Source organism: Drosophila virilis, chromosome 4 (genome assembly GCF_030788295.1).
Source record: "Drosophila virilis strain 15010-1051.87 chromosome 4, Dvir_AGI_RSII-ME, whole genome shotgun sequence".
In the NCBI taxonomy this organism is placed as follows: Eukaryota; Metazoa; Arthropoda; class Insecta; order Diptera; family Drosophilidae; genus Drosophila; species Drosophila virilis.
The window spans coordinates 20,493,355-20,517,556 of NC_091546.1; the positions used below are offsets into that span (position 1 = coordinate 20,493,355).

At 43.8% G+C, this 24,202-nt stretch overlaps 5 protein-coding genes across 6 annotated transcripts in view; 3 read left to right on the top strand and 2 right to left on the bottom strand.

The window, feature by feature from the left end:
- The window catches only part of slam (slow as molasses), a 60,220-nt gene extending 45,937 nt beyond the window's left edge, over positions 1-14,283 (top strand). For both annotated transcript variants that reach the window (XM_032437508.2, XM_032437507.2), the window contains 2 exons: positions 9,832-11,869; positions 12,072-14,283. In XM_032437508.2, coding sequence (XP_032293399.1) covers positions 10,106-11,869; positions 12,072-13,925 — 3,618 coding nt within the window. In that variant the 5' untranslated portion in view covers positions 9,832-10,105 and the 3' untranslated portion in view covers positions 13,926-14,283. The remainder of the gene's footprint in view (positions 1-9,831; positions 11,870-12,071) is intronic.
- On the bottom strand, positions 3,433-5,759 carry Nepl4 (Neprilysin-like 4). Its single transcript, XM_002051291.4, has one exon. The coding sequence runs from the start codon at positions 5,476-5,478 to the stop codon at positions 3,526-3,528; it is 1,953 nt and encodes a 650-aa protein (XP_002051327.1). The 5' UTR covers positions 5,479-5,759; the 3' UTR covers positions 3,433-3,525.
- An 849-nt stretch (positions 14,284-15,132) lies between the features above and the next one.
- LOC6628707 (ficolin-1) lies at positions 15,133-16,525 on the top strand. Its single transcript, XM_002051289.4, has 4 exons — positions 15,133-15,313; positions 15,366-15,457; positions 15,538-16,194; positions 16,258-16,525. Exons 1-4 carry the CDS (start codon positions 15,230-15,232, stop codon positions 16,406-16,408), a joined length of 984 nt encoding a protein of 327 aa, XP_002051325.3. The 5' UTR covers positions 15,133-15,229; the 3' UTR covers positions 16,409-16,525.
- A 1,260-nt stretch (positions 16,526-17,785) lies between these two features.
- DIP-epsilon (Dpr-interacting protein epsilon) overlaps positions 17,786-24,202 on the bottom strand; it is a 62,170-nt gene continuing 55,753 nt past the window's right edge. The window contains exons 8-10 of the mRNA XM_002051287.4: positions 21,236-21,378; positions 19,290-19,442; positions 17,786-19,206 (exon numbers count right to left, since the gene is read on the bottom strand). Of these exons, the coding sequence (XP_002051323.2) occupies positions 19,025-19,206; positions 19,290-19,442; positions 21,236-21,378 (478 nt within the window). The 3' untranslated portion in view covers positions 17,786-19,024. The remainder of the gene's footprint in view (positions 19,207-19,289; positions 19,443-21,235; positions 21,379-24,202) is intronic.
- Positions 22,031-24,185, top strand: Nepl5 (Neprilysin-like 5). The gene has a single exon (XM_002051288.4). It carries the CDS (start codon positions 22,063-22,065, stop codon positions 24,160-24,162), a length of 2,100 nt encoding a protein of 699 aa, XP_002051324.1. The 5' UTR covers positions 22,031-22,062; the 3' UTR covers positions 24,163-24,185.

The window sequence follows — 24,202 nt, forward strand, 5'->3', positions numbered from 1 at the left end:
AGAAACAATTTGAATCGCTGCAAACATCAAAACATTTACAGACACCGTGGCAAACCACAAAAATTGTTGTGGCTGTTGACTCTTTGCCTCTGCGTCGTTTTTTTTTTTTTTTTCATTTTTGGCAATAACGAAATCGTTGTTTAATAAACACGCAAGCTTCCTGCTAGAGTTAGAGCTGGAGTTTTATCTAAATCTGAGTGCTGAGCCAAACAGTGTCAAAGACTTGGACAGCGGACAATGTCGCCGCTGTCACTGACACTCGGAACGTGCGAATTTAGCCGCAGATTTTGTTGGTTTCGTTGGCGGTTGCCGCTGTTGTCTCTCTACAGCTGTTGTCGGGCTTTTTGCGCATTTTATTTGGAAACATACCGACCACAGCTTGTGGGCGAAACGGGAAGAATAGAATAGAATGGCAACTGTGGGTAAATTATGAGACTAGGTTGTCGGCGGTGCACCCTTGATGGATGGCACTTGTGCAATTGTGAAATGTATAATATATTTAGAAACTGGTCATAATAAGCATACTTTAGTATTTTTGTCTGTTCACATTTGAATGTCTAAAGGAGTGCTTTAATGGCAAGGCAGCTAAAAACTGTTAAAAATTCTATATAATTTTAAGTGGATATAAAGGAGAAATATTTTTTGTAATAAATAACCTCAAATGCTTTAAATTTTGATGGATACAATTTGCTCGTAAACTCATTAAAATAAGATGAAAAATTAGTTGATGTTCATTTTTGGCTTATCTGTCCAGACCGATTGGAACATTTTGGCAAATTTCTGATAAAGTTAAGGTAAAAACTTATAATAATTTGAGCTACTGAGGTATTAAGTCGATTTGCCTGCGACCGGCATCAGACACGCGTTCCAGGAAATATCGTACCATACAAATTTCCGCATAGAATCATTCATTTAAATCGGCGTGCAGTGCGCTCATTGGCTGTGCCCACTTGGTTGGGTCAGCGACTGCAACTGGGCAGCACCCACTGGAAGGCTACATGTAATCCAGTGTCTCGATTGCGTCACTCGAACACGTGAAATGCGCTCTAAGCAGTTTAAAATTAAACTTAATTATTAAACGATTCAGAACGGCAGCGAAACTAATTTGACTTACATGAATGAATGAAATTTCTCACTGATAAGTCGCACAAATACAAATACAAATACAAATACAAATACACAAACGCAAGCTCAGAGGCAGAACCACAGACGCGGGCAGCGGGCAGCCGGCGGCAGCGGGCAAGTCGTACATTGAATATCAATTTGTGTGGTCGCGCGAGTCGGCGGCGGGTCGAGGAAACCGCAAGCTCAGCAAGCTGACGATTCGATCCGGCGGCGGCACAAACTGCCAACTTAGCATATACAATACAGCCAGACAATCTGAGCCAGTCACATAAATGCGCATAAACCGTGTGAAGCCGCCAATTAGTGGACACATCCATTATATAAAGATGAATGCAATGCGTTCAAGTTGCCAAAACGAAACTTCTTATTATTATATTACAACTATTTTATGCTGTTACAATTATTTAATTCAATTATGACTTTACATGTTGGTTGCTTTCATGTGCCATTTCTCTATTCAAATTATGGCAAAATCTGCATAAGCTCAGCTGTTGCTAATAAGATGATGCCTTGTCAAATTTCGAATTCAATATTTATACGTTTTAATCAGCTTTAAAATGATATTCAATATGTATTCAATTTATATTTAATGCCTGAAGAGCATGTTGCTCTCGGCCTTTCTCTACCTTTTTGCTTAATTAGCAGTTGAGGCATTTGTCCCAAGTCCTGCAGTCGGTTTTCATTGGGCAGCGGTTTTGGTTTTGGTTTCGGGTTCGATTTTGATATTTGTCATTCAGATCACGTGCGAATGTTCTGGGACGGGTGGCCTGTTAATGGTCTATTAATGTGGGCGCCAAATGCGGTTGCCAGGTGACTTGCGGCCCAAGCTGCGTATGAGTAATATGCCAAAACGACCTTCAACAAGTTGCCAAGAGAAAATCGACGGCGCGTTGTTGTCGGTTGCCGCGCAGCTCAAGCTCTGGCTGCTGCACAGGAAGCGCGTTAATTAGCAAATAAATAAAAAGCGTGCCGGCAAACAAGACACGCACATTGCGCATATGTGACTGTACGTGTACGTTTCTGTGTGTGTCTGTATGTGTGAGTATGTGTATGCTATGCTGTGCTTCGGTCTGTTGATATAGAGACCTATCTGTGCCTCAGCATTTGAGCATCGCTGCCGCTGCTGTTGCTGTTGCTGTGCCACAAGCTGCTGATTTCAATGCATGACGATGGCAACGAGAAAATTCTTAATGCTGCCTCTGCATTTCATATTTCCCATTTGTAGTTTTTCTTTCGTATGCGCTGCAAGTTTGTTAAGTTATTGTCCATGCACATCGCCAGGCAACATGTGCTGCATAAGTACTTTTTCTATTAGCTGCAAACTTATTTGATACAATTTTCAACAGAAAGTAAGTTAAATGTAATTTCTATTCGATTTTGTAAATTCACCTAAATTAATTATATTGCGTACCTTACAAATTACCAAGTTGATTTCAAATGTTGCGCAAATTCTAACCCATTTTTTCGCAAGTCACGGAAAGGCACAAATATATATAATATGGAAAGTTGAAAGTTACAGGCGAAAGCCAAAAGCTAGTCGTGGGACTGTCGCCTTTGAAGCATACATAATATATTTAACATATGCACATATATACACTTATATATCTACACTATTCAGCTCATTTAAAATTTAATTTTCTATTCGCTAAACTTTGCTCAGTTGAAACACACAAAACTGATGCAACACTTATTTAAAGCTGACGGAATACTTAAACATACTTTCAATTCAAAACAATTTTTGATATTGCCTTTTCATGGAATTCGATATAAAAAATTAGAAATCTATAGACATTTGTGAAGGAACGGTTGCAGATTCATTATCTTCAAGAAATCATTTGTACTGCATAATAAAACAAATATTAAATCAAGCTTAATGCTGGAATGTGGGAAATAAACACTTCCCTTATCATCATTTAAAAAGTCTACCATTTGTATGATAACGTACATCTGCCTGTATTTATGTATTTATGTCTTTAGCGTCTCTTTGGATCAGGTCATTTGCAAGTTCATGTAGCCTACTTACTGCCTTACCAGCTGCCGGGCTGCATCATTTTTCGCTTGCCTCAGTTGTAGGCGCAGTTGCGTATGCTGTTGGCTTTCGACTTTTGCCCGGCTCGCACGTTGTGCACGTAATTGAAAATTAACTTGTCTCGCTGGCTGCAAGTTACCTTTCCCCGCCAAATCCCGCTGCTTGTGCTTTGCTGCGAGGCTGTCAAGGATTTCTGTGGGCATATGTGTGCCGCATATTGATGTGCCTCATATGGCTACGGCAGAGAAGAAAGAGCAAAAGAAAGGGCGCTAGAGCAGTTACTTAAGCATATTTTTATTTACAATACTTGATGGCTTAACTAGTTAAAGCTATACAGCAGTTACGATTGTATACTCTATATATTCTTGATGCTACCAAAATCGGCAGCGCTGCACGGGATTCATGGGCGAGCCCTGGACGCACTGGAATACCTCTGCGAATTCGGGCATCTGCGCCAGCGCATAGTTTAAACGCTTGCTGCCCGTATCATGGAATATGTCCGCCTCCTCGCCGCAAAAGAATTGCGCGAATTGCAGAAAGTACAAGCGCCCATTGTTGCGCCTCTCCGCCGGCTGTTGCATGTAGGTCTGCAGCGCCAGGCGTGTGCCGCTGATGTCCGCGGCACGTTCATTCAGCATGAAGACCTCACTGTCATTGAGACAGTTCACGGCATCCACGTAGTGGTCGTTCAGCAGCAACTGATCACTGTAATCGCGCATAACACCCTGGGCATCGTAGTCCACGAAGTAGGTGTCAAAGGCGTGCAGCATCTCGTGGCCCAGTGTGTTGGCCAAATCGCCGTAAAGCAGAGCTGGCCAAAACTGTGCGTCGTAGAAGGGAAGCTGCATATAGGCATAGGGCATAATTATGATGCTACCCAGACAGTAGAAATACGGCGTGGCATCAATATTATCGGTTAGCCCGGGTCCATGATGATTGAAACTGTACCATAGCTGACGCACGCTGGCATTCGCACTGCGCTCCAGCTCCGCCAGATGTGCATAGTAGTGCAGCAGGCTCTGTAAATGATTCTCATAGAAGTCACCGCCCACCCGCCAGTGATGCGCGCAATCCACATAAAACTGAGTGCTCGCGTTGGCCGGCATGTTGCCCAGATTGAGTCGCAAACCGTGCACCTTAGCCAACAGCGCCTGGAGCAGCGGGGCGTCCAGGCCAAACTCATTGCGTCGCAGCTGCTGGGCGAACTGTGATTTCAGCTCCTCAAAGACGCCAAAGATGATGCGCTCGTCCGCGGCACGCTGCCGGCCATAATAACTGTGCTCGTATACAAAATTCATGGGCAGGTAGAGTGTTTTGCGCATGTGCTGCACACAAATCGACCTGGAGCTGGAGTGGCTGTTGCTCAACGGATTGTGGGGAAGCTGCATCAGATGCTGCAGGAAACGCGCCCAGCTGTACAACTGCAGCAGCCGTGCATCGGCCCGGTTGAGGAATGCGATTAGTTGCCGCAGCGCCGGCACATCATCCACCAGCAGCTGATGGCTGCCTGGATATGTGGCGCCCAATTGTAGCTGCAATGCATGCGTCCAGTTGAATTGTGGCAGCTCCTGCTGCAGTTGCTCTAGTGTATAATTACGAAGCGTCTCCTCCTCGCTGCTGCTATTGGCCGGCCTCGCCATTTGCTGCAGTGTTGCCTCCAGTTGCCCGAAGCGTTCGCGCAACTGCGTCAGATTGGGCAGCAGACCGTGCGTGTGTCGCCTCAGAGCTTTGTAGATAATCATGCTGAGATTCAGGCTGAGATTGTAGTTATGAGGCTGCACGACCAGCATATGCTGTGTGGCATTGTGCTGGCTCACCTCGATCTTGACATAGTGCTCGTGATAACCATAGCGTCCCAGCAGCGCCAGCAGCTCTGCCCAATGATTGCTGGCCGGGTGCGGCAGCTGCTCCAAATAGCGGCGCAGGCGCGGCTTACCCAACGCCCTGCAGCTCTGATAGTAGCGCAACAGCTTTGTATACATGGGCAGTTCGTGCTCCGGCGCTTGTGGCTCATCCAGCAGACGCTCGAAAAGCTCCACATAGCGTTGATCGATGCGTGCGCCGCTCAGCGACATGGCCGATACGCCTGCTTCATGCACCGACCGCCAATTGCCGCAGGCATACTTATAAAAGTCCTGGCACGCATCCAGCTCGGGCAGCATGTATTGCTCCAGCAATTGGATGTGCCTCAAATTGATATCCGTGCTGCAGGTTGGCTCTGTGGATGTGTCGGCTGCCCTAAGGCGGCAGCTTTTGTTGAGCTGATTGGTGGGCAGCGCCTTGGCGCTGGCCAGTAGCAAGCAGAGCGCCCAAAGGCGTGGCATTTTCACTTGAGCTAAACTTTGCTTATTTGCTTTAACACTTTTGTTGAAACTTGTCGTTTCTTTAACAGATTTGTTTCGGTTTAGTTTTTTATGCTGTGCACTGCAGTTCGGAGCAGCAATTGTTGTTGTTGTTGTTGATGTATTTGGTTTCTTTTAGGCGCACACATGTCAGAAAGGTGTTACAAAAATATTTCTTTGTATATTTTTGAGTATTTCACAATTTGCGTTTTGATTTGCAGAAGGTTTCGTTGCGCGTTCGCCGCTTGCTAAAAATCAACTAAAAACTCGTTTCACGCGTTTTCAATTTTTATGTATTCGTATTTAATTCATTCGACACATACACATTTATGTATTAACTGTGTGTGCGTGTGTGTGTGTGTGTGTGTGTGTGCACGAGTGCTTGTGTGTGTTAAATTCTTGCAGCGCGCTTTTTACATTTTTTTTTTGCTTGACTTGCTTATCAACGTTTAAATACGTCTTTTCTTTTAGTTAGTGTGCGGCGGGCTTATCTATGATACACTGCACGAAATGCAAGGGATTTAAAAATATATTAAACAAATATTTTCCCATTCAAAAACTTGGTTACTTGAGTTGAAATATGCAAAGCAACTACTTGATAAATTTACTGATATACAATTAAAAATCTGGCATATATTGCAATTAAGTAATATTATAATTTATATGAATGCTTCATTCATTAACGAGCTAAACATTATAAAATTTCAAAATTGTTAAGATAACTTAAAAAACTAGATGTACATTTTATTCCATAATCTTGCTGAACAATCCAACTTAAACGGTTAGCATAGTTTTTGCCTGTGTAATTCGCCCTTTACCCTACTTACGATCGGAGAAACTATACATATGCAAATTTTCGTTTGGTAAGGTTCTCAGCCTTTTTTTTTTTTTTTTTTTCAAGCAGAAATCACAGCTTGATTTATGTCAGTGCAGCGCGGCTCGGCTTGAATTACAATTCGAAAATTGTTTCAATTCATGATTTAGTTATTAATTGTCATCAGCGTCGCCATCGTTCGGCTGCCGCGCCTGATAAGGCATTGAATTAACGAATGACGCAATTTGGCGTTGTAATTAATGAGTAACCCCAAGCACGAGAGGTTTGCACGGGGGTCAGAGAACCGGCAACCGCGGCGATATGCTTATGCATCGCTTATGCATTTGGTAAACATTAACTCGAGCCGAGGCATCTTTGTCGTGTGGAGAGGGGGCCCGGCCAGTTGCCACTGCGCATTGGACTCTTGACTCCCCTAACTGCCAGCAGCGAGTCGCGAGTGGCGACTGGCGAGTGTCAAGTTGCGAGAGATGAGTTTGATGGCAATCGTTTCCTTTGTGCCGTCGTCGACTTGTGACGTTTGTAGCACTCGCCGGCTTATCAGGCCCATTAGTGATCCCATAGAGCACAATTTGTCGTTGGCTGATTGCTTCAGCACCAATTGCGCTTCTTGCGCTAGTATTTGTTAGTTTCCATATGAAGAAATCAATTTCAAATAACAATTCAAATTTGATATTCATCATTTAAACTGTTTTAAGCGAGTACAGCTCCATACTCTAACCAAATGCTGTCTTAGCTGTATGAGTATTTTCATTCCATTCACGTTCTTCAAACATTGGCAATTAGACTGACCGAATCATTGGCTGTGGATATTGTTATAACCTACCCTAGCTGACGGTGCGATTTGTTAAATTGATTGGTCGTATCTGCATATACAGCCTAATGATGCAATATGCACATTCATGATCAGCAATATTTGGCGAATAAATTTATCACATCGATTTCAGAGAAAATTAAAGCTTGATAAATCGAATTAGTTGTGTGGTCTATCGAAAAAACTGTGCTTGAATTTTTATTTAACGATGTTTTTTAATGTATTTCCTGACACTGTTTATGGCCTAATCATTAAAGCATCTGCTTGATTTGCTTATAATTGATTGCATTTTAATTAAATCGCAATTTGTGGCATTCGCGCACACACACACACACACACACACTCACACACACATCCAAAGGCCAGGTCAGCAAAATTGACAACGCGTGAATTAATAACAATTTTTTAAGCACGCAATATTTTTAACGAACATTAAGTCCTTGTCAAAGACAGTTAGCATCGAAAAAGTATGCGAAATATTTGCAACTACTTAATGTATATATATTCTTGATAAGCTGCAAAAACAATATACAAGTACATATGCCTTTGTGTGCACACGTGTATGACAAAGTGAAAGCTATACAACAATTATTTATATTAAAAATTTTACTTTTTCGTCACATATTTCATAACGTGCTGCCGTAAAGCAAAGCGGCAAAGTGTAAAGCGATTTTGAGCGTTGTAAAGCAAAATTTCATTTTAATTTATTAAATTATTAACACAAGGAAAACGTGAAAATTAATCTCCACATAGCGGCTATATCTCTCAGCCGTGAGTGTGAATGTGTGCTGGTGTGTGTGTATGTGTGTGCATCCATGAAAGTGCAAGCATGTTTAAAATGCTGTTAACGGTTCAATGGTAGCCCATGCTCATCCCATGTCCCTTTTCATGTCCTTGCCGGGTTGCCTGCATCAATGCATCGGCAGCTGCGGCTGGCAACGCCGCCTTGTCGAAGCCCGATTTTCATAATTCAATTACGCTTGGCAAGTCATGAAAGGGACGGCAAAGTGCGGCTCTACGAAATGCTGATCATTGCCTATCATATCCCAGTTGTGCCTGCAGTGAAGCCAAGATCTCTCCAATTTAAGTCAGCTCTGATGGGTATCACAGCCATTAAGTTAAGACATTCAGATGAGGTGCTTTTAATCAAGAAGCTTTCCTGTGCATGCTTTAAGGCTAGCAGCAAAGAGCCGGTGCGTCCTGGTTAGCTAAAGCTGCGCATGGGAAAGGGTATACAAAGTTGTGCCTCACGACTCAACGAGCAGCGCATAAAAAGCAAAAGTAACTTGCAATCGGGTTGAGTTCGGGCCGCGCAAACTGTTTGCCTTGTTAAATGCTCACTTACGCATGCACTCGGCATACGGCCCCTTCTTACCCTTACCAGATTTCCATCCGTTAACCCTGGTTCCAAAATAAGTTGTAGCCTCCATGCACTTTTTGCGTTGGGCGCAAAGGGGAGCACTAAATGCTTGCGGTTGGCTCTGCATCTTAAAGTCAATGAATAACCGCGCTTATACACCAAGCCCCACCTTCTTTGTTTGGTTTGCATTTATTTTTTTTTTGGCTCTCGAGTTACTCAAGTAATTCAATTTCCGGCGTCTGTGCGCCATAGAAATGATATTAAAGTTATTGAAAGCGAGGCAAGCAAAAAAAAAAAAAAAGAATTACAAACAAACAAACAAACAGACAGACAGTCAGACAAAGAAGCGGTACAGCAGAGGGAGCAAAAAAAAAAAAAAAAATGTGAAAAACCTTTTACCCATTGGTTTTTGTTTGGCAAATTTGTTGTCTAGACTGGATTCGCTGGATGCAACTTTCCATGCGTGGAATATGCCACTTGGCTATTAGCAAATTGAAATGGTCGAATTTAAGGCCCAAACTCAGTCGTATGCGTATCAAATGCGTTGCCAGCAACTCACAAATATCATCATCAGCATTCAGTAGCAATTCCTAAACTTAGCACCTGCTGAATCTCCTCTCGTTTACAGCTTTGGCGCCGATTTGCATGAGGCGCCAAATGGCGATGCCAACAAAGTTTCAGCTCTCGCGGCGACATTGCCAGCTGTCCCAAATCCAATGAAATCAAAGCTCAACCCAAGTGCTTCGCCCGGCGACAAGTTAAAATTTTCGTATGTGATTTTTATTGTCGTTCACAGCTCTCTGGGGTCTAGTTAGTGCTCGCATTTGGTGGTGATTCCTGTCAGCTCTTCGCAAGCTCTTTGGGACCTCTTTGGCACTGGCATAAAGCAGTTCGTTGCATACTTTTGGGCACATGTGGTATACCAAATATTTTCTCTAAAATTTTTTTATACTTAAATACGCAAAGTAGTTGGTCAACCTCCTGAGACTTCTTTACCCAAATCTACTGTATCTTCCCACTGAAGACTTCTTTTACGCATAGAACTTAACTTTGATCATATTTTGATGTGTGGCAACCATAATAATTCTTGTCAAGGATCGGATACCTGCTTTTGTAACTGTCGCAATGCATGTCATAATTTCGTCCCTAAGACCCTCATAAACTGGCAACATCTTTGTTCATCCTTAAATTACTGTACTTTCTATTATCATCATTTAAACGTAGCCCAAAGTGCCGTGCTCATGTGACAAGTCAACGAGCGCCTTGATAAACGTATTGTCGATGGACACTTCTAGATGATATTCCACTTACCTGTTACCTTTTTCACAGCCATCCACAGGTCAGCGTATTAGAGGCTTCCTGGAAGGTACGCGCCGCTAATTAAATCTAGTAAAAACCCAAAGCTACAGCTGTGCCTCGATTAGAATACCTGATGCAGACCGGATTAGCGGGTGTAATAAAATTTGCATGCCGCTTACCTGTGGCCGGTTAAAAGGCTCCGCGCTAGCGACACCGCTCACAGTTACAAACTGCAACGTCTAACGTGAACAACGCAAACCACAAAAAAAAAAAAAACTAAAATAAAAGAAAAAAATACTTCAATATGGTGCTAAGCAATTCCACACCCAACAATAATCACAAGCAAAACGAGCTGGTCATGGACACGGCGACCATGAACAGCGCCGATCTGAGCGAGCTGCTTCAACTGAATGCAGAGATTGAGGAGCGACGGTCACGCCACGCCTACTGTGATGTCAGCGATGGGCGTGGACTGCTGCGTGCCACAATGACGCGCGAGGAGCTGTTTGAGGTCTCCTCACTGGACGATGATCGCTTTCTGACCGCCTTGGAGCACCAAAACTCTTACGTGACACCCACCCGCATACAAGTCACCGACCTGGACTTGTCCAGCATTGAGAACCTCATGAAGTACTTTGATGAAGAGGTGCCCGTAACGCCTAGCAAAGATGTCATCACAACGAGTGCTCCCTGCTCGGGCAAAGTGGCCAGCGCCATTGCCAAACTGGCCAGCCAACCCGTGCCGCTGCCCAAACAGAAAGTGGACAGTTGCAAGCAGAAGATCAACGAGTTGAAACAGAAATACGAACAGCCGCAACTGGCAACACCACAGGCGGTACGTGGCGCCAACAACAAGACCAGTGGCAAGCTGCCCATGAAGGTCAAGGAGATAGCCCAATTATTCAACTCAAAGATCAACCAGGTAATGCGGCGTGCCGAGCCGCCGCAATACGCCACGCTGCACAATGAGCTATCACTCTCACCGGAGCCCAAGCCACAGCCCAGACCGCAGCACCATCAGCATCTGCAGCAGCAACTGCAGCAGCATCTGCAGCAACAGCAGGAGCATTTACAGCATCAGCATCAGCAGCACGAACAGCAGGAGTCTGTTGTTCAAGGGCCCTGCCTGGTGGCCGAGGATGTGTTCCGAGAGCTGAGCGTCAGGGATAAGGTGTTGCTCTTCAATAAGTTTGTCAGCGACATTGCCGCCAAGCATCCCAAATTTAATGAGCATGCGGCCGATCTTAAAGCACAGGTCAAAAAGCAAATGGCACGCGGCGAGGTGGTGGCCGAGCAGCAGGCCAGCGTCAAGCACCTGACCCAGGAACTGGAGGCCAAATGCGTGCTGGAGTCCACGCCAGCACGGCTGGGAACAACGCCGGCCAAGTCACCATCACCTTCGCTGCATGTGAGCACACTGACTGTGGTGATCAAGCCCAGTCCGGAGCGACATGTGATTGCCATGCCGGGTGGTCGTCTATTGCACGAGCGTGAGCAGTGCGCCCCGCAGAAGCGCAATTTGTCAGCCATACGCAGCGTGCTGCCCACGGAGGCGTATGCGCCGCCCAAGAAGATACGACGCACACGTCAGGAGCGCGCCGGGAATGATAGTCTTCCGTTTTTTCAAAACGAACCGCTCGAGAGTCTTTTCTACAGCTGGCTAACCGCCGAGAATGGCGTGCTCTTCGACATAACCAGCGTATGCAACAGCGATCAGACGATTGAGATTGCCAGCAGCGACGAGCAGCCGGCCCAGATCACAGCCCACAGCTCCATTGGCGACATGAGTCAGAAGTCTGCCGTGGAACGTTTGCTTGAGGAGGCTATTGCCAAACTGGAGCTGGAGAGCAAAACTAAGGAATCGAGCCATGTGGACGAAAAGGACGTAGACACGGCCATGGCCGTCACGCCCACGCCGCGCAAAATCAAACGCCAGGCGCCGCCTGTACCTGCGCCCCGTCCAAGTCTGGGCCAGACGCAATCCACCTGCATAACATCGAGCAGCTCCTCGAGTTGCAAGCAATCAGATGCTGAGGAAAGTGAGTCTGGATTGTCTACACTACCAAAGGTGAGTTTTGTAACTGAAAGCAGATAGCGAGAATTTTATGCGTTGAAAAATATTGTTTTTGATATTTTCAATCGAATTCGATTTGCATTCCAACAAAAAGTCTGCCTCTGTTAAACATCTCACATGATTAGTTTTATTCTTGCCTATCAATTGCTCTAAAATCTTAATCGTAAATTTGAATTTATTTCCATTGCTTGCACAGATAACCAGCGATGAATCCCAGCCAGAAATGCCAGCAACACCAGAAGAAGCTCCAGACTTTGACTTTGCGAAGCCCGTACGGCCGCCGCGTAAGAAGAAAATGCGCCGCACGCTCACCTGGAAGAAGGAGAACTCCATTGTAGAAGCCACTGCCAATGCTGTGACCAGCACCGACTCTGACTCCGACTACAAGCCAGCGGCACTGCAAGCCAAGAAGAAGCCATCAAGTGCAGCATCAGCACCAGTAACAGCACCAGCCCAAGCTGCTGCACCGCCGCCAGTGCCGGAGCAGAGCTACATTGAGCTGGACAAGTCGTTGATGCGTCAGGTGAACTCGCCCAGAAAGATCAAGTCCGCTTATACCTTGACGGTGATGTCTTCGCCATCGCCCAATGCGGACAGCGATCAGTCGCCTTCGCAGACGCCGCGCCAATCGTTGGATCAGCAGCTTCGCGACAGTTTTATAGATCAGGGCTTTGAGACGTGCTCCAATGATGCCATGGATAACAGTCCGTTGCGTCGTTCCTCACTGGGCATGGCCCAAACAAAGCCCTCGGGCTTTTCCACGCCGGTAAAGGCACACAACTATTCGAGTGCCGCGCATCAGCAGCTCTTCAGTCCCATTGGTGCAACTGGGCAGCCGCTGGACAAGTCGCGTCGCAGCTCCTTGGCTATGCAAGTGATACGAGAGGATCATCCATTGGATCTGGCTAGCTCGTCCGATGCGCCAACAACGCCGACATGTAGTGAGCGCGAGTTCTTTGCCAATGCACCCACTGTCGAAATGAGCTCATCGCAGCTGGAGGAGCTGCCGCCAAGCAAGCCGCACTCCAAGTTTTGGATTAGCGCCGGAGATTTTACGGTCGCATTGGATATTGTGCACAATACGCCGGAGCGACTGCGTCTGCTCTATGAGATCTTCACCCAAAAAACCTGGGAAACACGTGAGCTGACTTTCGGCATTGATGGACACAAGTTTTGCAGGTCAACTGCTGGCCAGCAAGAGGCCAAGACCAAGGAGCTGCCGGAGCGACCGCCCAGCGTCAAGGGCTTCTCGCATTATTGGTTCGCCAGCGGCGATCTGGCCGTGCCCTTTAGCGGCAAGCACATGCCTAGCGAGAAGATTGAACGTCTGTTTCATTTCCTCGACACGGAACTGAGCACTAGTCCTGATTGCGAGCTACGCTTTGGCGTCGATCATTTTGAGTTCAGCTGCGTGCCCGAGTTCTGGCACACAATACCCAAGTTCTCCATTGAGAGCAGCTACAGCATGCTGGTGGGTCTGCAGACGGGCAACAGCAACGGACTGGAGGGACGCAGCAAGTACGCTTGGCCCAGTAACCACTACAACAGCTCCAACACTGCCATCAAGACTAGCGATCTGGACCAGACCGAATTTGAATCGGACAGCTTCAGCAATAACAGCGGTCGACTCTCGTTCTCGCCGGACCTGTTTAGCCAGGACTATGAGGCTGTGCCGCTGGATGAGCTCTTCGACAAAACATTGCCCGTCGTCCGTTCGAAACCCATGAGCATGCCACAAATGCTGCGCATCCTGCAGCAGCAGCAAACCAAGCTTAAAAGCGTCGAGCAGCGTATACGCAACTACGAGCTGCCTTCAAAACTAACCGAGGCCACGCTGAAGCATTGCCGCAGCAAGCCCGAATATGCCCACAAGCTGCGCACCATTGAAAATATCGCCCGCAGCAGTGGATTCCGCGCCTGTTCCATGGAGGAGCTGGAGAGTTTCATGCAGTTTCTTATCGAGTACGCGGACACCTGTCTGGGCAGTTGCAGTGAGCACATCGAGAAGATCATCGACACGCTGCTGGACCAACGCGCCGTAGCGGTTTAATCCTAACAACTTCCAATCAACAATAATTATTTTAATTTGGTAGCATATAAGCACAAAACATATAATGTTACAAATATTTCAATGCTAATCAACTTTTTTAAAAGTTAACACATGCCAGAGTTCATCGTTAATTTGAGCTTCATTTATTAACAGCTTTATGCATGATTAAAAATGGCCACGCAAATAACTTTCAAAATAGGAAGAACCTGTAAAATATATATACATATATCAAATAATTAAGCTAACAATTGTTTATAAACTCCTGGCACTGGCAATTTTTCTAGAATTTAAACTAATATCAAGCATTTCATATTTTTTATCTTTCAAAACTTTTGAAATAAAAGCTAAGTCGAAATAATTTGTAATTATGACAAATTGAAAAATGGGAATTCTAATTATTAAGCAGCCACTAACTATGTGAAATGATAATTGAATTTTAATATGTTATTTGTGTGTGCAAATTCTGAGAATCGCTTCTTTGTACGAAGTGCTAAATCAGTGTTTAATGATAACCTTCGGGCTTACTGAATTTTTGTTCATTATTTTCGCATTAATTTTTAAATCAAAGTATGTATTGAATCTGTAGCTGGTTTTGTTGACCAGCCAAAGTGTTGCCATTGAAAGTGCTACAACCTGCAGTTGAATTGGCCAATTCAGCTTTAGTTGTCAAGTAAAATGCTGAATGCATCATCAGCGTCTTTAGCACATTTGCCGCCCGCCCCTCTGGACGGACGAGGGCTCTTTTGTGTTTGCATTGGGCATACGCCACGTAGTACAAGTAGCATCACGTTGCTCTTGCCGCCGCTTGGCAAAATATTTGCTTGGGGTTTTTGCGGGCAACAAACAAGACTTTTGAAGAGCTTAGCTATGCAGCAACAATGTCCTCCGCCAGCTGTAAGCATTTGCTGATGTGCAATGTGCAGTTGGCAGCCAAGTGGGTAACGCCCCCGGACTCAATAACAATTTCACGTTCTAGTACCCAAAGTGCAGCACAAACATGAAATCAAATAAAATCAAATATCGACGGACTATAAAACTGTGGCATGCTTTTAAATATGGATCAGTCAGTCTTAGTTGTCTATCGAAATGCGATTGTTATTAATATAACTATGCTTATTATTCAGACAGGGTATCTCTTAATTGTATAAATTGATATGAATGCATATGTATGGTTTATAGCAGGGGTACTGTATTTAACTTATTCTTATCAAATATAGACAAGACTTTTGGCGAACACGATCGAACAATCTATTTAAACGCAACGCTCAGAAATTATTCATCAGTTAAGGAGAAGTTGCGCTGCGATGAAGTTCTTCTGGATTAGCTTGGGCCTCGTGTGCTATTTTTCACAGGATTGTCTTGGTGTTTCGGTCCGACGACCATTTAATGTAATTTAAATTATTTCGTTTTGTGCAGATAATTAAAATATATATGTTTCAGTACGGATCTACATCATATGAAATTCCGGAAGATGAATCCAAAAGTGCTGCAGAAGTTGTTGTTGGCAGCGCCGCTCATTCAGATATTTTCAGGTATAGTTTTTAGTATAAATAAAGTATAAATGTGTATGTATATAATTCAATACAAATGTATTTCCCCTTTCAATTGACAGATTAAAAGAGGAACTAAATGAGCTGTACGGAATGGTCGATGAGTATATACAGTCCAATTATGATAACAATTCTAGTGAGCTGAAACACTTAACGGCGACGGATATTATTAGGAAGCTTATAGATACCAACGCGACTCACACTTTGAATAGTTTGCGTTCGTCATGCCCACCATATAGGAATGCACATGGCATTCATACGGCCAATGTTACGGGTCTGCCACCCTTTCAAGTGCTGTGTAATACAAATCTAGCCGGTCCGGGCTGGACGGTGATTGCATCCCGAACTGTCGGCGATCTAAACTTCTTTCGCAACTGGCGGCAATATAAGCAAGGTTTCGGCAATCTGACCAATGAATTCTTTATTGGTCTGGATAAACTACACGCCATAACTGCCTCACAGCCGCACGAACTCTACATCTACTTTGAGGACTTCTCGGGCAATAGGCGTTATGCACGTTATGATGAATTTTTAATTGGTACAGAAAGTGAAAAATATGCTATCAAAAAATTGGGCAGCTATTCCGGAGATGCGGGCGATTCTTTAACACGTCACGCCAAAAAGAAATTCTCCACACATGACAATGACAACGATGCTAATTCCGAAAACTGTGCCATTGAACGTATGGGTGCTTGGTGGTATGCTGATTGTACCGACAGGTGAGTCTATCAAACATCTCTTAACTAACATATAGTGTATTTTAACTTCGATTATGCTTTAAGCAATCTATTCGGACTCTATTTGGGTGGCAAATACCACAGTAAATTATTTGCAAAAGGTATGTTTTGGATTACGTGGCTAGGCACGGAGTATTCATACAAAGTGCTGCAAATAATGGTGCGACCAAAATGTCCCTGCTCCTACTCAGGTTAATTGGATTCAAAACACCTTAGCATAGCAATAATAATGAATATAAATAAACATAACTCTTTGATTATAAATGTATGTATGTATATGTGTACGTATGTATATTATACCTTGCGCACAAACAGAAAAAAAAGAGTTAGGCATAACCATTTTCATAAACAGCAACAAATATAAATATATCGCATCTTCACCCATATGCGCTTGCTTGTTTGCAATTGATATTTAAAATTTAACGGTCGCCAAAATTCCATTCGGCATGTCGGTTGGGTCCAAAATTTGACCAAAATTCAGCTGAATTACCAGGCGAACATCAATCGTCAGTAGGTAGCCAAAAGCCGGAGACAGCGCAACTAAAACAGATTGTGCGCCGGCGCGCCATTGGCCACATATATGTATGATGCGCGGTGTAATAACTGTAACTATCATTTGTTTTGGTTCCTATAGTGATGCCAAGACACGCCAGTGATGCGTTGGATTTGGCGGAATTTAACTAAAAATGGCTAAAACTAGCTATTTATTTTGATGGATAACAGCAATTATGTTAATTGAGAATGATTTTGGGCAGATGATTATTTTGGACTCGTGAAAGTATTTAAATTTTCAGCCATCAATAAAAATAATTAGCTAGTTTTAGCCATATTTGGTAAAATTCCGCCAAATCCAACGCATCACTGTCGTGTCTTGGCATCACTATAGGAACCAAAACAAAAGGATAATTACAGTTATTACACCGCGCATTATACATATATGTGACCAATGGCGCGCCGGCGCACAATCTGTGTTAATTGCGCTGTCTCCGACTTTTAGCTACCTACTGACGATTGATGTTCGCCTGGTAATTCAGCTGAATTTTGGTCAAATTTTGGACCCAACCGACATGCCGAATGGAATTTTGGCGACCGTTAAATTTTAAATATCAATTGCAAACAAGCAAGCGCATATGGGTGAGCTGCGAAATCTCTAATATCTCGTTAACCGCTGGGATGGCACGCTGGATCATGCGATTCTTTGTACACCGAACTCCTCGAAATTTGCAGGAGCTTGACATAGTTAAATCTATTTTGTTTTAAAAGAAATATATGTATTTATTTATTCAAAATGTTGATTAAATTGCTTTTATAAAAATGTAAATATAAAATCAACTAAATTTATTTTAGAGGGTTGGTTTTACTTGCCCCCCGCTGATCAGCGTCTCCGACTGGCCAAAAGTATTTCAATTTCAATAAAGTAAATTCAGCTCGATGCAGTTAAAAGGAAAGTTGTGTTTTGTACTTACTGTGCTGAAAACAATCTTAAGGTGAGAATAACTGAAACTGATAGCAACATTTGTAAGTAAAATAATCTCTAAATAAATTATATTAATATTTTTTATTTATATTCGTTTTTGAATTTAAAGCAATCTCATAATGTTGACTATGCCGATGTCTCCAGTTGCTTAATGCGGATTAAATTTCTTTAAATGTACATTATCACTCTTATCAATTAAAAACACAAACTAAAGCCTATGATATATTTATGAATGTATATATATATTTAGTTTAGTTCTTAATTAGGCTGTCATTTGAATATGTGAGCATAGTTAAGGATATATATAAATATGTTTAATTTCCTTGGAAATGACTTGATCATTTATTAACTTCATTGCGCTGCCTGCAAGTCATCTTAGATTTTCCATCGTTTTGATTAATGCCATTCCATTGGGCGGGCCTCTCCTTGGCCCGTTCTTTTGGGGGGTTTATGGTTAAGAGTATGGTTATCTGTAGGTCTTGACAATCCGAGTGCTGTCTATATAGTCCATACAAATCGAAGCGCAGTTCATGCAATGCTTATAACGAGTACATAATTTACAATTGTTTATGTATGTTTAATTATTTACATTTTATATTTTCGCATTAAGTTTCATGTGTGTGTGTGAGTGTGTTTTTTTTCTTTTTAACAATTTGTCAACAATTCAAACGTGTTTATTATTTTTGTTATATTTTAATTTTGTTTATATGGTTATTAATCCATAAAACATAAATCATATGTTTTAGCTTATTTTATCATTTGATTGGCAACACAATTTTAGTGCACTTTCCTGCCACACCTTGCGAAGGTGCTTCTATTAAAAAGTTTTCGAGTAAAGTCAAAATAGTTATTGATAGAACAACGTCTGGAATAATTATGGAAAGTATAACACGATGATAATTTAAGCTGGCACAGCAAGATTTAAATAGTTACACCTAATGAAACCGAACCAAATGAAACTAAAGTTGAGAAATGAATACACACATATGTTACATACATTACATGAAATTGTTGCAAATAGATATTGAATTATCTGATATAATAGGCAATCGAATGTAAGAGGAAAGAGCATGTGTTCAATTGATCAATTTACTGCCTCAAGCTGTTTGTGTTTTCAGGCTATTTAGATTCGGAAATGGTCTGGGGCAGGGCAGACAGAAATTGAACCGCATTGCACTTGGCTAATTGCTTAATTAACTATTTTTTTTTTGTTGCAATGTGTGCTGCATGTTGTTAGTTTAGCTTAGCTGTGTTTTGTTCTTTTGGTTATTTCTTTAAATTTTCATTTATCCGGTTTTTTTTAATGGCACTTTTAAATACAGTTTGCTTTACGTTTTAATGTTGCGAATGCATTGCCAGCAGCGAGAGAAGCGTCAGCAGCCAACAACAAACAGAGCGCGCGCTTAGCCCAGCACTGGCCTTGCCCTTTGACCAGTCATAGCCTTCCTGATTGCTACCCATTAGCTTCTGTTCGGATTTGCCGATCTCATTTAAATTCGACTGGTACTTAATGCCCACTGTAAGTTTAGATCAGAGTACGGAATATTAAGTCCCGCTGCAATAAAACAAAACTGTACAGCCAAAAGCTTTTGCTACTCACATTTGTCAATCACAATCACCGAATTCGTCGGCACATCCCCACCGAAGCCATTGAAGGGTGTGTTGCCATCATAGGGAAAGTTAATCGTTGTTGTTGTTGTTGTCGGCAATGTGGTTGTTGTGGGCGGCGGTTGTGTGGTTGGCGGACTGGACACTGTAAGCAAGTAACAAATGTGTAAAATTAGTGTAAGCTATCAGATCAGAAAACAAAGTGTCAGGCGTGTGAGATATAACAAGTATATATGTATAAGATGAATTGTATGTAAAGGTTGTCTTATGCATTCATTCTTGAAGTACTTAAATTATAACATATTTATCAGAATTATTTAAGATATAGACACTAGCTCTCTCAAATTTTCTTAAAGCTCAAGTATTTCTATAAATAGCAAATGAAGACCAGGCGTTTATCTGAATAGTACTTGCTTGTAACTTTCATTTATCCAATTCTATGCTCGACTCGTAGTCCAAACAGCTTTTCAGCAGTCGTAAATAGCTGCCATTGGTTCGCTTTTCGATTTCAATTTCTTTCCTTCTTTGGTGCCATATCATTATTGACGGCAATTTGTTGAGTAAATTTATGAGGCTGGGCACTTGGTGATAGCCCTTGCCACGACTCCTTGCCGGGCGCATTGCCAAAGGATGCTACAAACTTTCATAGCCATGCTGACCACTTAATGACATTGTCACAGGTTCATTGTTCTCATTGTATTGTGTGTTGCCATTATTGCCGCCCTCTTATTATCAGCTGCTGTGGCTGTTCTTTGTTACCTTTAATTGGTTGATCGTTGCCAACACCAGCACCCCCCCCCCCCCCCCCCCTCATTTGTTGGCATTGTTGTTGCTGCTGGCGGCGCGTCAGACTCGAAGCTGGCTGCGTTTTTATCGCCTGCGCGCCCAAAAATAAATTAACTTGTCGCATTTACACACTGACAATTTCTGGCCGCTATTGGCCATGGCCTTTTGCCGGCGTCCTCTTTTTATTGTCGCGCAACGAACGAAACGAACGGATATTTTATATTGTTTTATGAACTTTTGTGACCGGAATTGCGAGTTACGTACTTTCTGATACACCCATATATATATGTTGCAGCCGGCTGCTTTAATGGCCCACCAACTGGGACTGATTTAGCAAATTGACAGATTATTGGCATTTTATTGGGCTCATGTCCAACGTAACAATAAAATCATAAAATTGTCGCGTATACGCCGTGTTAGCTGTCTATATATGTTATTTTCACATTACTTGACAAAACTGTCATATCGATTAACAATTATTTACAATCGAGGCAACACGACTTTAAAACAAAGCCATTTGTCCAGTTCAACAATTGTGCGGCAAGGCTATATTTAAATGTATTTTCAATACAAAAGGGCACACAAATGTTTGTCAAATGTTTTTAACAGGTCACAAAGCTGAGTTGATTTAGCCACTTCTGGCTGTGTCTGTCAAAAGTATCTATGAAGCGCTTAAGTATCTGGAAACGTATAGGAATTGAATGAGTACACCTCTAATAGAATCTATTGTCCCGTAGATCCTTTTATATCTCTTAGATTATAGATACCTTTGTTATTTGTTACCCTTAGTGGTCTCTTGAATTTAATTCTTTAACAATATTTAAATGTTTTTTCCATAATCTAGCTGTTTTAGCATGCACACATATATAGATCTAAAACTAACGACCACATTATCTGGCTGGAATTTCATCTAGCGCACATTTACACACACGCCTGTCAGGCGCCATCCAATCAAGTACACACATTTGGCCGGCATAATTAAAGCCACAAATGGTGTAGTTTTGAAATGTGCCGTGTCCAAAAAATAAGTGCGCACACATTTGGGCCAACACTTGTTATTTATCGCACTTTATGTCTGCGCTGTGCCGCACTTCGGTCTGCGTATTATGGGCCAATATTAAAAAGTATAAATAACACGTTGCGGATACTTACTGTAGAGCTTTATGTTGCCATCCATGTCGCCACGAGGATTTTTGGCGACACATTTGTAGTTGCCATAATCGCTGCTCTGCACATTGGTAATCGTCAGCCGCATTGTCGCCTTGTACGATGGATTGCCCGGAATCGTTTCGGTTCTGCAATGTGACAAACAAGCACAACAAAATTCATAATAATTTGAATAATTGAATGTAGTAAGCGCAAAGCAGTTGAATAATCGGCATAATTTGTCCAAGTTCAATGACAGCAATTGCGTCGTGCACCGTTCTACATAGGTCAGTGGCGACTGGCGCAGCTTCAATGAGCTTCAATCAGAGGAATCAAGGCCAAGGTGAAACTGATAAACGTGGTCGGAACAATGCGCACAGTGGTCAAAAAACAATTACAAAACAGGGTGTCACTTAAGTATATAGTTTCTTCTTCAAATTTATAATCATTCTTTCTAAATCTATACTCTCAGTTTTAAACTGCTGAAGACTAAAACTGATGATTAGAAAATGTTAAATAATTATACTAAAACTACAACCTAAAAAAAAAAAAACCATAAAAATAAATAATTATTAAAAAATATATGTATTAAATTAAATTTATTTTGAAATGTATATCGTGAGTTCGAGTCATTGAAGTTTTTTTTACAAGGACTTAACATATTTTATATATAGGGAATTATCGATTTAAACTATTTGTTATTATGTTGGGTTTGCCCCGATATGGCACCAGTGTGCCGCACTGCGATGAAGACTGACAGGCAGTCGGCATTGCTTGCCGCCGGTTGGGCTGGTGGATCTAAGCTCTAGCCAGTTATAGTTGATCGCATCAACATGCTGAAGCTCAGCCTGATTGCCTGGCTGCTGTGCTCGCTGGCTTGGCGCACCACGCCCACCAGCTGCCGTCAGACACGGCCAGCGCCGAGTATACAGGAGCTGCTCGCCAATCAACTGCAAAGCTATATGGATGCCAAGGCGCGTCCGTGTGAGAATTTCTATCAGTATGCCTGCGGCAATTGGCAGCTGCAGCAGGAGGAGCACACACAGCACACACAGCACAAAGCGCAAGAGCAACAAAAGCAACAACAACAACAAAACTACCAACAAAAAGCGCATAGGGAGCAGCACGAGCAGCTACAGCCAAGCGACACATTGGCCGTGCTCGATTATGCATTGAATCGTCAGCTCGAACTGTTGCTGAGACGTGGTGTCGCCAATGAAACGAGCGGCGAGGAGCAGCTGCTGGCAGTCCAGGAGAAAATGCGTAATTATTATCGCGCCTGCAAGCGCCTGAAGCCGTATAATCTGAAAAAGTATCTGCAGTTGCTGCAGCCTGGCAATGGCACAAACTGGCCGCTGCTTAGTCGCAGCTGGCAGCCGGAAAAGTTCAACTGGCTGGCAACAATTGGACGACTGCGTTTGTTCGGTCTCAATGGAGTGCTGCTCAAGGAGCAGGTGCTGCCGCGCTGGGATGACTCCAGCAGCTATAGCATTTACCTGGATAAGCCCAGCTTAATGGAGACATTGCCCATGGGCGAGGGCGCCATGATAGAGCTGCTGTTGGACATTGGCCAGACGAAGCGCGTGGCCAATGAGCTGGCTCGCCAGGTGGATGCGTTTGAGCGGCAACTGCATCGACTGCAGGAGCTGGAGGACGACGAGGGAGCCAAGGAAATGCAGCTGGGCTATTTGGCGGAGTATATGCCGCAGTTGCAATGGCTGGCCTACATGCAACAGTTGCGTGCAACCACAGCCGGTTACGAATTGGACCTGCTCTCCCCGCTCATCATACGAAATCTGCCGTACATGCGTGCCTTGGATGAGTTGCTGCAGCACCAAAAGCCGGAAACCATTTGCAACTACATTATGCTAAAGCTGCTCGCATTCCTCAAGCAGCAGGGACCCGCAGAGATTTCGCGTGTCGAGTGCATGGCCAGCTTAAGGCGCGCCATGCCGCTGGCTGCCAGTTTGTTGATTGGACAGCGTTTCCACGAGTCCAGCTCGGAGCCGCTGGTAAGTGACATATTCAGCCGGCTGAAGTTGCGCTTTGGGCAGCTGCTCAGCGAGAATCGTCTGCAACTTCAGCGGCCCATTGTTCAGGTGTTGCAGGAGAAGTTGCAGGCAATGCGTTTGCAGCTGGGCTTCGTTCAACTCAATGACTCCAGCTTTGTGGAGGAATACTATGAGCGTGTGGAGTTGAATGCGCATAGCTTCTATGGCAATCAGTTGGCATTGCTGCGGCTGCGCGTTGAGCAGAATCATGAGCTGCTTCTGGGCAACGGCCAGTCGGATGCCAACAATGTGAGCTACCTCACGGAGCACTGGCTGAGCAGCAGCTCCTCACCCTTATATGTGAAGCCCAGGAATCTGGTATTGGTACCCTATGGCCTGCTGCAACTGCCCGTTTGGCATCGCAACATGAGCGAGCTGCAGCAGCATGCGGTGCTGGGTTTTACACTGGCACACGAGATAATCCACGGTTTTGATAGCTCCGGCATTGACTATGACAGCGTGGGTAACATCATGGGCCCCAGCGAGGAGATATCGGCCAATCCAGGCTTTGTCCAGGGCCTCAACTGCATGCAGCAGCAGCTGGCCACGGGCTCAAGATCGCTCAACGAGAAGTTGGCCGACTACGAGGCGCTGCGTCTGGTCTATGAAACTTTTTTTGGTGCCGATATGCTGATAGATCGCAGAGAGCCGCGTGATCCCCTGTTGCCACAGTTCAGCCAGCGCCAACGCTTCTTCATCAGCTTTGCACAGTTCTTTTGCGGCAAGCTGCAAAGTCTCAGTTTGCATGCGCAACATCTGGAGCACGCTGTGGATGAGCTGCGGGTGCTACAAACGTTGGCCAACTTTGAGGAATTCTCCCGAGAATTCGGCTGCGAAAGACGCACCAAGATGCAAGCCACAGAAAAGTGCAGAGTATGGTAAAGTCGAACACTTGCCCAATTGGGATTAGGTTAAAAAATCA

Bases quoted from the DNA above. Each gene is read 5' to 3' on its own strand.
- Nepl5 (XM_002051288.4), top strand. From the start codon at position 22,063: ATGCTGAAGCTCAGCCTGATTGCCTGGCTGCTGTGCTCGCTGGCTTGG.
- LOC6628707 (XM_002051289.4), top strand. From the start codon at position 15,230: ATGAAGTTCTTCTGGATTAGCTTGGGCCTCGTGTGCTATTTTTCACAG. The intron at 15,314-15,365 runs GTAATTTAAATT...TATATGTTTCAG, and splicing joins CGGTCCGACGACCATTTAAT to TACGGATCTACATCATATGA. The intron at 15,458-15,537 runs GTATAGTTTTTA...TTCAATTGACAG, and splicing joins GCTCATTCAGATATTTTCAG to ATTAAAAGAGGAACTAAATG.
- Nepl4 (XM_002051291.4), bottom strand. From the start codon at position 5,478: ATGCCACGCCTTTGGGCGCTCTGCTTGCTACTGGCCAGCGCCAAGGCG.